This window comes from Mirounga leonina, unplaced genomic scaffold (assembly GCF_011800145.1).
Source record: "Mirounga leonina isolate KUSES-001 unplaced genomic scaffold, KU_Mleo_1.0 Mir_174, whole genome shotgun sequence".
NCBI classification, from domain to species: Eukaryota; Metazoa; Chordata; class Mammalia; order Carnivora; family Phocidae; genus Mirounga; species Mirounga leonina.
The window spans coordinates 13433899-13446434 of record NW_023270451.1 but is presented as its reverse complement, the minus strand read 5'-3'; the positions used below and the strand labels follow the sequence as shown (position 1 = coordinate 13446434).

The following is a 12536-nucleotide window of genomic DNA, read 5'->3' as shown; positions in this document are numbered from 1 at the left end:
AGGGCTGGCTGCTGGTGGGCTCCCCCCTTTCCTCTCACGGTGTGCCTGGGCAGGTCCCTTTTCTGGAACACTCTTGTGCTGCTATTGTTTCCAGCAAGACACTCACATTTTCAAATTTTGGTATAGATTTTTTCTTTCCTCCTCAAAATTTAAACTATCTTAAGAGTTTTTAAACACAGTAGGTGGAGACACAGATAAGTTCCCTGATTTATTTCCTACAGGAACTGAAGTGGTAGAACTCAGGCAAATGTTAAGAAAGCTGGCGCCGCAAATAAATGATTCTCTACCATAGAGTCAGATGGACTGTGTTACTAGGTAGAAATTAAGAGGACAGACATACAGACAAAAATTCACGACATTTTTAATACCTGAGATGTAGAGCTTCAAAAGGAACATTTCCTAGGGTTTTCGGAGGAAACTAATAGGATCGTTTACTTCAGATGTACATTTTCCCACACTTCTTCTTTTTAAAGATTTTATTTAGAGAGAGCACGAGTGGTGAGAGGTGCAGAGGGAGGAGAGAGTGAACCTCAAGCAGACCCCTCACTGAGTACAGAGCCCAACGGAGGCCTCGATCTCTCGACCCTGAGATGGTAACCTGAGCCGAAACCAAGAGTCAGATGCTCACATGACTGAGCCACCCAGGCACCCCTTGCCCACGCTTTCTTTTTCCTTTATGGGATTTTTCTTTCCTTCTTTACTGTCTTACCTGCTTAGGTTGCTTGGCATCTCGTTATTTTTAGATCTGTGTGCTACACAGCTGTATGAAATCAAAGGAAATTCTACTGTTTTCAATGTGCTAAAATAACAATATTTAGTTCAAACGGTACTATCTTAAACCTCAGGGAGCAACTCTACCAAATCACTTTCGTTTGTGAAAGCAGAGTGGAGACGCGGACCTCAGAGATCATGCACAGCAACCTAAAGGATAAAGATCTTATCCAAACACTGGCAGCATGCCAGATGGAAAAGCTGCCATACAAAAAAATACATTTCCAAAGATCATTTTATAATAGTCAATAGAAACCAGGTTTTCCTTCTCTTCTTTTTTCCTTAGATTTTATTACCCTTCACCCTTCTTGTCAGAGGTGAGCAAGGAGGAAAATGGTCATGTTTGCTTCTTTGTTAAATTGTTCATGTCTTCATTCCTCTATACTTTACTCATATTAAAATTCCTAATTATTGAAAACTTTGGTATCAAAAACTGTGGCTTGCATGTCATGATATTTCTTTTGGAAATTGGTTACTTGCATAACTAGAGCTGCAAAGTCAAAAGAAAAAAAAATTCTTAAACTGGAGGGCTATTTCAAAAATGTAATGCAAGCAAAATCATGCTTTTGCTTTGATTTAAATGATAGACCAACCAGATTGTACCTCAGGCAGTATAAGCCATAAGCCCACTATGAGTCGCCTTTGACAGAGCATCAAACGTGCAGCCTGTAATTGGGCAAGAGCTTTGTATCATTTGAGCTCCACATCCTTTTGAGTTGTAGCTTAATCCATTTTAATATAGGGTTCCTTCCATTATCGAGTTGACAGATTCCACTTGGCTGGAGGCGAAGCGCTAGAAACAATGACTAAAGACACTTAGATCTTTAGACCAGCAGCCAGTTAAGAATATGCTAGGTAATTACCAAATGGCTAATATTCTGTACCTCTTTGGTGCAGACCTGGGACAAATAGATATCAGGAAAAGCTTAGTTTTTTTTTTAAGACCAGACGTGAGATTTCTGTAAAAGATAGAAATATTCTCAAATTACAAATGGAAAATCATTAACAGTTTTTAGTACAACTTCTTTGAGATTTCTTCTAATTTAGTGACCCATTATGATTTTATTCCTATAAAATTGGATCTCAGGGTCATATATTGTGACTAATTCCAGTATATTTAATTCCCTGAGAATGATCCTCTTGAGTTCAAGGATCTGAGAAGTATAGTTTGAAGCCTTGACAAAATTCCACTTAGAGCCTGGTATAAATGGCTCAGTTCAGGGGAGATTATGTTTCCAACTTGTCTAAATATGAAAACAGGGAGAAAGCAGAGCTCTCTTATAGACTTTCCTTAATGTCACTCATTTTCTTCTCTACACCTGCAACATAGAGCCCAAGTTTTCCATTCCACAAGAATGTATTAGTACATTAAGAATTCAAATGTGATGACAGAATTGTTCTGAATTAACGTTCTGAATTATAATATTTTGAAATAATAAAATAGGTTTGGTATGTGGAAGGGTAAATATTTGGTAAAAAATCAAATTATGAAAGCATTCTCTTCGTATTCATGTTCTTTGGATAAAGGCACATCAAATTCATTTAATTTGTACTAGTTTGAACTTTTGTGTTTTACCACCAGGGGGCAGGGTATGCTAACTATTGAATTAGTGAACACAAAAAGCACACGAGAGGCAATTTCAGACAGAAGTGAAAAATTCCCTGAATGGTTTCTGCACAGATCCTTCAGGGAAAGAGCTGTTGAATTGTTCACAGCATAATTTTCACACCAGTTATAAAAAAAACTAATTACAGTGTAAAACTATTAAAGCTCTTTTATAAGTAATTTTTATGATGTGGTGATTTGTTCCATTTAATTTTTAATAATCATGGGTTAATTTAAAACTGCAATCATAAATGAATGAAAAGAAATTGAAAATAATGGTTTCTCATATATTCCCATGTTTATAGATCACTTTCTTCATAATTATTTCAACTCAAATTTCATGTATCTTCTTAGGAAACAGTAATCTTCCTAGCAAATTCACTGTGGGAACTTTAGAAAATATAGAAAAATATGTATAACTTAGAAAGTTTTTGAGAAACTTGGGAAGCCTGAATAAGCAAGGGTAATCTGTTTTACTAGGTTCTCTTTGATGACCATTAGCCATTTCACCTGCCAACAAACAGAGACAGCTGTCTTTTGGGATGCAAAGTTAATTCAAGAAGAGAACAGTTCAAAAGACAACAGAAACATGTAGCATGGGGTTTTATAGTCAGCTTTCTGAGGTCAGAATTTTTGGAATGAAAGACAATTGCCTTGGAATTGAAATTATAAATTTTCACTCGTGCTAGTGTAACTGAAAAGAGTATTTCAAAAGCAAAATCCCAAATAGGCATAGATAAAGGACTTAAATATATACAATTTTGAATTGAGGTATAATTGACATACTAGTTTCAGATGTGCAAAGTGATGATTTGATATTTGTATATCTTGAAAAACATGCAATAAGTCCAGTTAACATACATCACCATACATAGTTACAAAATTCTTTTTCTTGTGATGAGAACTTTTAAGTATATTCTCTTAGCAACTTTCAAATATGCAGTACAGTGTTATTAACTCTAGTCACCATTCTATCCACTATATTCCCATGATGTGATTATTTTAAAACTGGAAATTTGTACCTTTTGACCCCCTTCACCCATTTTGCCAATCCTCCCACTCCCTGCTTCTGGTAAGCACCAATCTGTTTTTTGTATCTATCAATTTGGTGTTTTTGTTTTTAAGATGCCACATGTAAGTGAGGTCATACAGTATTTACCTTTCTCTGTCTGCCTCATCTCACATAGCATAATGCCCCCTGGGTCCATCCTTGTCTCAAATGACAAACTTCCGTTCCTTTTTTATGGCTGAATAATATTCCATTTTAATAATTAAAGTATTTTTGAGAGAGAAAACTGGATTTAAATATATTCAAGGTAAACTGCTTTTATTTACAAGGGCATGTGATTCTATATTGATCCTGTTGACCATTCCTTTAATATTATCAATGGTAAGTCTTAAAAACCTTATTATAAGTAAGTATAAATTCCTCAGGTGCATGAACAATGTCTTTACTCCTCTTCACATTTCTTTTCAGTGTCCAAGCAAAACCTATGATCCACTGATTAAATCCACCCGAGATTTTCCAGATGATGTCATCAGTTTCATCAAGCGGCACCCTGTGATGTTTAAATCAGTATACCCAGTTGCGGGAGGACCAACATTCAAGAGGATCAATGTGGATTACAGACTGACCCAGATCGTGGTGGATCATGTTGTTGCAGAAGATGGTCAATACGATGTAATGTTCCTTGGAACAGGTATGCTAGAACCAGATTATGCTTTCTTCCAAAAGAATTTTTCACTATTAGACAAAGAAAGCAAAACTTCAAAAAGATTGTTGGTAAAAATCAAGCTGAGTAATTATTAGCTAATATCAGTCAGTATTTCTTACCATTACATAACACATGCTTTTAAGTGACAGTTATAAATATCTCCCCACCTCCTTTGGTATTATCTGAGATTTCAAAATATATTTGTATGTTATGACTACAAAATACCTGCTTAGATTAGGTGCTCAACACATATTTGTTGATTGACTATGGACTAAAATTAAACAAGTATGGCAAAGCAATGTTTCTTTTCAAACTTCACATTTTCCTCTCTCTAGGGAGATTTTTGATAAGCCCCCTCAAACGATCCCTTCACCCAATTTTGAGAATCGCTGACTGAGTTAAGATGCTTTTCAAAAAATTAAGCAACAGTTTGTAAAAATCTTTAAGTAGAAACTTGTTGGAAATCATTTTTCCTGTCTTTGAATTTTGTGGATAAGTACAACTTTCATTATTAGAGCCCATTTTACTTAATTTTTTTGTCTGTCAACTCAGTAATTATAAAATGATTAAAAAATATTTTTCCAGAAAAAGAAATATTGCTTATATAGTCTGTCTCAAAAAAAAAAAAAGGAAAAAGAAAAAAAAGGTATCATTTAATAATACCATGTGAATTCTAATGGCGGTAGAGTTAACATGCATCATTTAGACAAAAGTACTTCATCGTGGATAAATGTTGTATGATTTAGTGAATCAGGCCTTGCATAAAGAAATAGAAATTAGTGGGTTTTCAAGAAATGGACATTTTTATTGAACTAGGTTTTCAGAACTAGAGAACAGTTTTATTTATTTATTTTTAAACGTAGTTTTACAAAAGTAGGGTTTATCAGGGAATGTGTCTGTCACACACTTAGAGGGCTTTCTGGAATACTCGTTGTAAAGCCTGATGATGTTGCAGATGGCAATACCAAGACCCAGGAAAGGCAGTGATGCTTTCAAGACTGTGGAGATTACTACTGACGTGACACAATTTGAAATAATTAATCTCTCATGAATTCTAAGGAGTTTGCCCCTTAATTTGCAGAGCCCACCCAAAGCATTCCTAGGTCATTTCCAGTGTTGTAAATGCTATTCAGCCACTAGGTGGTACTACCTAACTTTTGCTGAGAAAATTATAAGGTAAATAAGATGGATGGAGTTTCAATTATGACATTTGGAAAATGTATATTTAATATTTTTCAAAAATCCTAGAATCATTTAAAAACAGAGTTAAATAATTCAGACTATTTTGTGCAAATAGGATCATTACCATACATGTGAATATTCTTCAACCACAGTGCCAGAATTTAAAAGCATCTATTTTGTATGATTTCCAAATGAGGCTTTTTTTTTGTTTTTTGTTTTTTCTAAAACGTTCTTTTGATTGTCTTTCTGCAATAGCATGCCACCTTGGAAACTGCAATAGAAGATCCTGTATTTAAGGCATCTTTACTAAATGCCAATTTTTGGTTTATAGTCTTTCAAATTTGGGTTACTCTTTTAAATTAAACTAAAATAATTTTAAACAAAACTTCAATTTCTAGCCCATTAATAAGGTTTCTGTAAATAAAATATGTTTGATGAGTGCACTACAATTTTCCCCATGTAGATGGCTTCAGTGATTTCTCTATCATTTGTTAACATGATTTAAAAATGTATATATCCTACCTTTCGTGGTAAGTTGGATATAAGTACTAACTAAATACTTCTTATACTGAGAGAGAGAGAAAAATATATTTTAGTATATTTTCACCTTTCAAATTAAGTTACAAAAAGGTCATTCCACTTTAGTTATAGTTTCAACCAGTATTTAAATGAGACCTATATATTCCTTTTGCGAGCAATGTACTTCAAGTATACGTCTTTTAATATTTTCTTTATAAATATGTTTTATGAGCTAAAAACTATCATGTTTTGGAAGGAGAGAATCCAGTCCACTAAGCTTCCCTTCTTGCATGCTTTATTTAATCTGACTTCTTGAGAGCATTGAAAGAAAAATGAGGGGAACAATATAAATGTTGCTAAGCATATACTTACAGCCAAACACTGAAGTAGAAACAGCAGGATCATAGGTCATGTATTTTTTCAGACATTGGGACAGTCCTCAAAGTGGTCAGCATTTCAAAGGAGAAGTGGAATATGGAAGAAGTAGTATTGGAGGAGTTGCAGATATTCAAGGTAAGACAGTCCATAGTTACAGAAGAGATGGTGAAACTTAACAGCTCTTGGTATAGAACAGTATATTTATTTATTTATTTATTTTTAAAGATTTTATTTATTTATTTGAGAGAGAGAGAGAGAGCACATGAGGGGGGGAAGGTCAGAGGGAGAAGCAGACTCCCTGCCGAGCAGGGAGCCCGATTCGGAACTCGATCCCAGGACTCCAGGATCATGACCTGAGCTGAAGGCAGTCGCTTAACCAACTGAGCCACCCAGGCGCCCTAGAACAGTATATTTAAATACATCATCACTTTTCCTGGAGATGTCTGTGCACTTAGCTCCTTTACTTTCCTTCTCCTTAGGCAACGGAAAAAAAGTTTTAAAAGCAACTGAGAATGGGACTCCCCTTTCCCTGTAGAATACCACTAAATTCAGGGCTCCTGGGATTGCCCCTCATTACTTTATTCTCTAAGCATATGGTCAGACAAATCGCCCCAGTAGATGAAAGCCTGGGGTCTCTTTGACTATCCAGATGCTTTTCTACTTTATAAATTCTACTTTTCAATTTTTCCTCAATTGAATTTGAGAAAACTGGAAGAGTGTATAAATCACACGTCCCTGCTTTTTTGTAAGGAATTTTTTTTTAAAGGTTGTATGATATGCAAGTCTTCATTCTTTATGTATGCTACATTCCCTTAAGGAGTTACTAGATCTAGAATAATAGTTTTCCGGATTTGGGGAATGTCTGACTTTTAACAGTACATTTGAATTGTGGTGTTCTTTGTAGATGCTCAGTGACAGTTTAAAATTATTTTCTGAGAATAACATTAGAAATAAAATTGTATTTCTGAGAGGAGCCTTTAAAAAATATGTTGTTCCTCTCGTAACATTTTTGTTGAGATGGTTCGTTAAAATGGGCTGTTTCCCTGTGAACATCTATTGCCTTAAAATGGAGTAGAGCCCTCAATGGGGAGGAAAGCAAGGTAATTAACTAGCTGAGTTCCACAGGATCCTGTTTACATTGTAATGATAATAGTGGTCAAGGAGTTAACTAGAACAAGATCTGCTATCTGGCATCTACCAGAAACAGCCTTGGGTGGTTTCTGAGGGAGAAGCTGATGTCAAATATAAGTGTGAACCCAGAAGCCAAAAATAAAACTCCCACAATACCTAGGGCACATTAGAATAAGGTTTACTTATTGACTGTTAGTGATCAAGAGGAATTGTTCGGATTCCACTGTTAAGATTAAATGATGAATCTGTTTTCTTCATTTAAAAAAAAAAAAGTTACTGGATAGAACTTTCTCATTTTAACATCTTCCTTTCCTTTTTTATGTATTTTCTTAAACTTCTGATATCTGCTTCTGTTTATCGGTTTGAAAATACTGGCCAGTGAGAAATGAATGAATAGTAAATAGGTAGATGATAAGTAGATGAAAAAATTTTAAAGCATGCCATCCTTTAGTTTGGTAGCTTTTGTGTTCATATTTCTAATTTTATATTGCATGCACAAAGCCATAATTTCTACAAATAAAGCTAGCCTTAGTTCATAGAACAAAATCATGAGCATCAGTAGCTTGCAGTGTTCCATAAAGAATATGCTCATCCACAAGGAGCACTATAACTTTTCAGAACTCTGCTACTTGAACAAGTTTTTGAACTACTGATCTAAGTGAGAGCAGGACGAGGTAATAAATAATTATGGAGATGTTCTTGTCAACACTAGTTTGAATTATATGGAAGCAGTTAAGATAAGCAGATTTAGAAGGAGAAGCCTTGTGGGTAACTGGGAGTGATTTTCAATGCAGAGTTTTTCTTCATACATTTAGGTAATTTTTCTGTAATAAGATACTTTAAAATAACTATTTTGATAATTTCTATTAAGGTAGAATTACAACACATTGGAAGGAAATAGCAAACATTAAGATCCTTTTCCCCTCCTGTGTAACAGACCCTTGAAGTTTACTTCAGTGATCTTTGGCACATGACGAAACAACATATTGGCTACTATAAAAGACTGTTAATGATTATCTTTATTAACATTTGACTTCTTTTTTCAGCACTCATCAATCATCTTGAACATGGAGTTGTCTCTGAAGCAGGTACTTTCTAATTTTTGTGTAAATATTAGCTACCAAAGCAACAAGTTCCTCGAATTCAAGTTCAATTTAGGAAAAATCTATTGAAGTTGGAAGTTAAATTTTAAATAATATAAAAAGCTCTAGATTATTTGTTTCTTTTATAACCTATTAGAGGCCACTGTGGCAATCTTGTTTTGGGAGAAGTAGAACCAAGTACCATTAAGTGAATGATATATTCTCCCCTTCCCTTGGCTCTTGAAAACTGAGCTCAATTTCTTTGTCTCTTGAGGATGTGTTTCTGTCAAGGCCATAAGAAATTCATGTAGAATACCAGCCCTAATCACTAAAAATGATTTTTAACCAGGGAATCTAAAAGTTAGACTATGGACTGTGGTGGCGAAGAGCCCAAGAGTCAACCTCCATCCTTCCACTTAGTATCTGACTCCTGGAATCAATTTCCTTAACAGTGAAGTTAGGGAAATAAAATCCAACTCCTAATAAATGGATGCTGCATGCAAAATTCTAGACAGAGAATTGGTACATTGCGAGTGTAAAGTAAATGGTAGCTAATAATAATATTTATTAGATTCCACATTTCTCAGATATGATACTCCAAATCCTAGTTGATTCAAGAGGTTCAGACTTGCATTAGGCTAAGAAAGTTATGGGACAATGTGTTGAACCATAAGGTGTTGCCAACATTGTCTTAATCTACTATGCCTAGTAATGATACAGAGATTATTAGGGAAAAGATCTAAACAGGTTTCTTCTTTGGTCTTTTCCATTAATTTGTCCACTCAACATTTAGTTCTTGAAGGTCTACTACTGCCCTTGGAGGGTACAGAAATGAATGAATGGCATAGCCCTTAACTTCCAGAAGCTCACAGTGGAACCAGGAGATGAAGAGGGAGCACACTGACAATGCAGAGTGATAGTGGAAGCACAAACTGGGGGGACACAGGGGAGTCTAAGAGGGAGCCAGGTGGAGCAGGGGAAGACAGCACAAAGAAGACCATGTACTCAAACTATGAAGGATGTTTCAGTTAACCAGATAAATTCAAAGAGGGTGGGATGAGGAAGCCTATGTCAAGGGGAGGAGGAGAACATTTGGAAAGGTGTGAAGAGCGAGAGACCATGGCTTCTTCTAGTAAGTTTGTGGACACTTAGAGCAAAGGGCTTATGTGTATGCAGGAGGCAAGGAGGCTAGAAATGAATCTGGGATTATAAAACAGAGCAAGATTAGGTGCATTCTTCTATGTCCTCCTAAGAGGTTTAAAAATTTTATCTAAGGACAATGAAAACTTTTAAATATTTTCAGCAGGAATGTGTTGTGATAAGATTTTCCTCTTAGGAAGGTCGATGTGGTGTGGCAGTGTGGCAGGATGGGCTGAGTCCTGGGGTTGAAAACAAGACTGAAGCCAGTGGAAATACTAGGACACTTATAAGTAATCCAGGACAGAAATGATTAAGACTAAGGTGGTGACAGTGGCAGAAGCAGTGGAGAGGAAGAGAAGGAAGTCAAGAGCTCTGTGTAAGAGAAAGGAATAGATATGGTGGCCAACTGAGAGAGAGGGGACTCAGGGACAACTGCCTCCTTTGTGTCCTGGGTGACTGGGGACGTGCCTCTCACCAAGGCAGGGTAGCAGGGCTAGATTGAGGGCAGTCAGTATGTCCACCTCAGTGTTGTTTTCAAGATGCCACTGACTCTTTGGAGAATAAGAACAGCAAAGGAATGAGGATAGAAAAGAGGGGACACCTAACATTTAATGCAAAGAAAGGAATCATCAAAGGAGACCAAAGTCTTAGGCAGGAATAAAGACAGAGCACAAGGAAAAGTGAAGAGAGTTTCAAAGAAGATGTCATTCTTGGCGTCAAACACCACAGAGAATTTAAGTAAAACAAATACTGAACAGGGGGCATTGCATTTAGCAACCGGGAAGTCCTAACTGACATTGTCATGGGCTGGAGAGGTATAAGACAGATTTCTGCAGGCTGAGTACATGTATGATGTTTATGTCAATATTTATTTCTCAAGTTTTCCCCCTTTGTTAAATGTTTGACATGGTCCAGGAGTGTTGACCATGAGTTCCCCCAAGGCACAGACTCTGGCTTATTTAACTATATCATCCCTCTCCCTACGTCCTCCAGCACATACACTTAAGTGAATGCATCTAAAGAGCAGTGCATCATTTTCAGGACTTATTTTCAAAATGGGATTTTATGTACTATCCTGCAGCCTTTCATTTGTGATCTTTCAAGCCTCCTTAATACTTTCTTCACGGCGATACTAAATATTTTCTCTCCCTCTTATAACCCATTTTCCTTCAGGGATCAGTAAATACATCATTAGCAAGTGAGATGGTTCAAACCACAAGAAAGTTTTATAAATCCTTTTTCAGTCATCTCTCATGGAGGAAGCCACAGCAGAGGAAGACCATCAGTGTTGCCTAAAGCATCTGTGCTTGATATAATCTACCAAAGCGTATTTTCAACCATTGAGAAAGAATTTGACGTCTTAATTCCTCAGTCTAACAGCTGGCTTTTGACCTTCTTAAATTACAGCCAAGGTTATTCTAGCTCTAGAGCACTGTCCATTCCAGTGTCAACATCATCCAACCCCCATCCTGCCAGGAGTAGAAGTGATTGACTTACCTTACTCTTTGTTATGTTTCTGCAACAAGTGCTTACGTTCTGTATAAGGGACACTTGACGAAACTGACTGAGGTCTGTGGTGTGGTATTCAAGAAAGGGAAGTTTTTAAGACTAGTCTGAAAGATGCTTCCAATTCATTTGTCTTGCATGATTTGTAGCAACAATTGTACATTGGCTCCCGCGATGGGTTGGTTCAGCTCTCCTTGCACAGATGCGACACGTATGGGAAAGCCTGTGCAGACTGTTGTCTGGCCAGAGACCCCTACTGTGCCTGGGATGGAAATGCATGCTCTCGATACGCACCCACTTCAAAGAGGTAAGAGGCACAGTGAGTTAAGGGATAGCCTTCTTTTCTACACAGTGAATATCTCACACGAATACCTTGTCAGAGTTTAAAGAGAAAATAGATTGCAAACCATGGTCTGCTTTAAGACTATTACAATTCAGTGTTGTTTTACACGTGTGCATAAAACTCAGTGTTGAAGGAGGATAAAATAGAGTGTTCTGAAGCTCTGAAATGGGGAACTTTAAAAGTTCAGATAAATTGTTTATATTCTTTTCCCTCATCTATGTTAAATACTATTACAGGTTTGTTTTCCTCGACTACTTTGCCCTTGCTTTCATTCCTCCCTTCTTCCCTTATTTTTAAATATGTATATACTTTGCCTTACTGTTTTACAAACAATGTATGAATATATGTGTTTGTGAAAGTGTGGATTATATACAGCCCACAGCACATCCCAGTGATTGGGTACAATTTTATTTTTACTACAGTAACTTTAACTTGGTCAGCTTCTGCCACTCAGATATACTTTAAATGTCAAAATGTTGCCCTGCTGTTTGCTGTTCATTGCTTTATGTGCTCTTAAAAATCATCCTATTTTGAGCCAACAACACCCAGCTAGAAATTTCTTCTAGACACACATGAGCAAAAGCACCACAAAGTCATTAAGCAATGATCCAGTTTCAGCACTGTTTTCAATAGCGAAATAATTGGAACGAACCTGAATGCCATCAACATGACTGATACTGGCTAAATATATAATGATAATAATTTTTTAAATGTGTATTTTAGTAACTTTTTTTTCCTATAGTATTGTTCAAAGTGTATTTTTCCTCTAGGTAAAATGTCAGCAAATTGTATATGGCATTTTTTTTTTAATCTTTAGGTCTGTATTAACAAAATGCGATGGTAACAGGTGAATATATAGTTTAGTCCCACTAGTGCATACAACACTTGTTTCTTGTTTGACAAATCAGTCAAATTTCAAATTCCAGGAATCACAGATTGAATGTAGAGTACAACAGCAGATACTGCTTGAGATATTTTATATTCCCTGAAATTTCTTCATTAGATATGAATGGAGAGATACTATTATTACAAGTCGAAAGTAAAAAACCCCAATATTTTATTATAGTTTTTGGCTAAGAATATACTTATGATAGTGAGTCCTTGGGGAATATTTTTCTTTTCTAGAGCTAAAAAACAAGAGTGCTCATTAGTTGGTAATGAAC

At 36.1% G+C, this 12536-nt stretch overlaps 1 protein-coding gene across 2 annotated transcripts in view; it reads left to right on the top strand.

The window, feature by feature from the left end:
• Positions 1–12536, top strand: part of SEMA3D (semaphorin 3D) — a 206428-nt gene that overhangs the window by 167828 nt on the left and 26064 nt on the right. For both annotated transcript variants that reach the window (XM_035020475.1, XM_035020476.1), the window contains exons 12-15: positions 3855–4077; positions 6218–6306; positions 8349–8390; positions 11180–11337. In XM_035020475.1, the coding sequence (XP_034876366.1) occupies positions 3855–4077; positions 6218–6306; positions 8349–8390; positions 11180–11337 (512 nt within the window). The remainder of the gene's footprint in view (positions 1–3854; positions 4078–6217; positions 6307–8348; positions 8391–11179; positions 11338–12536) is intronic.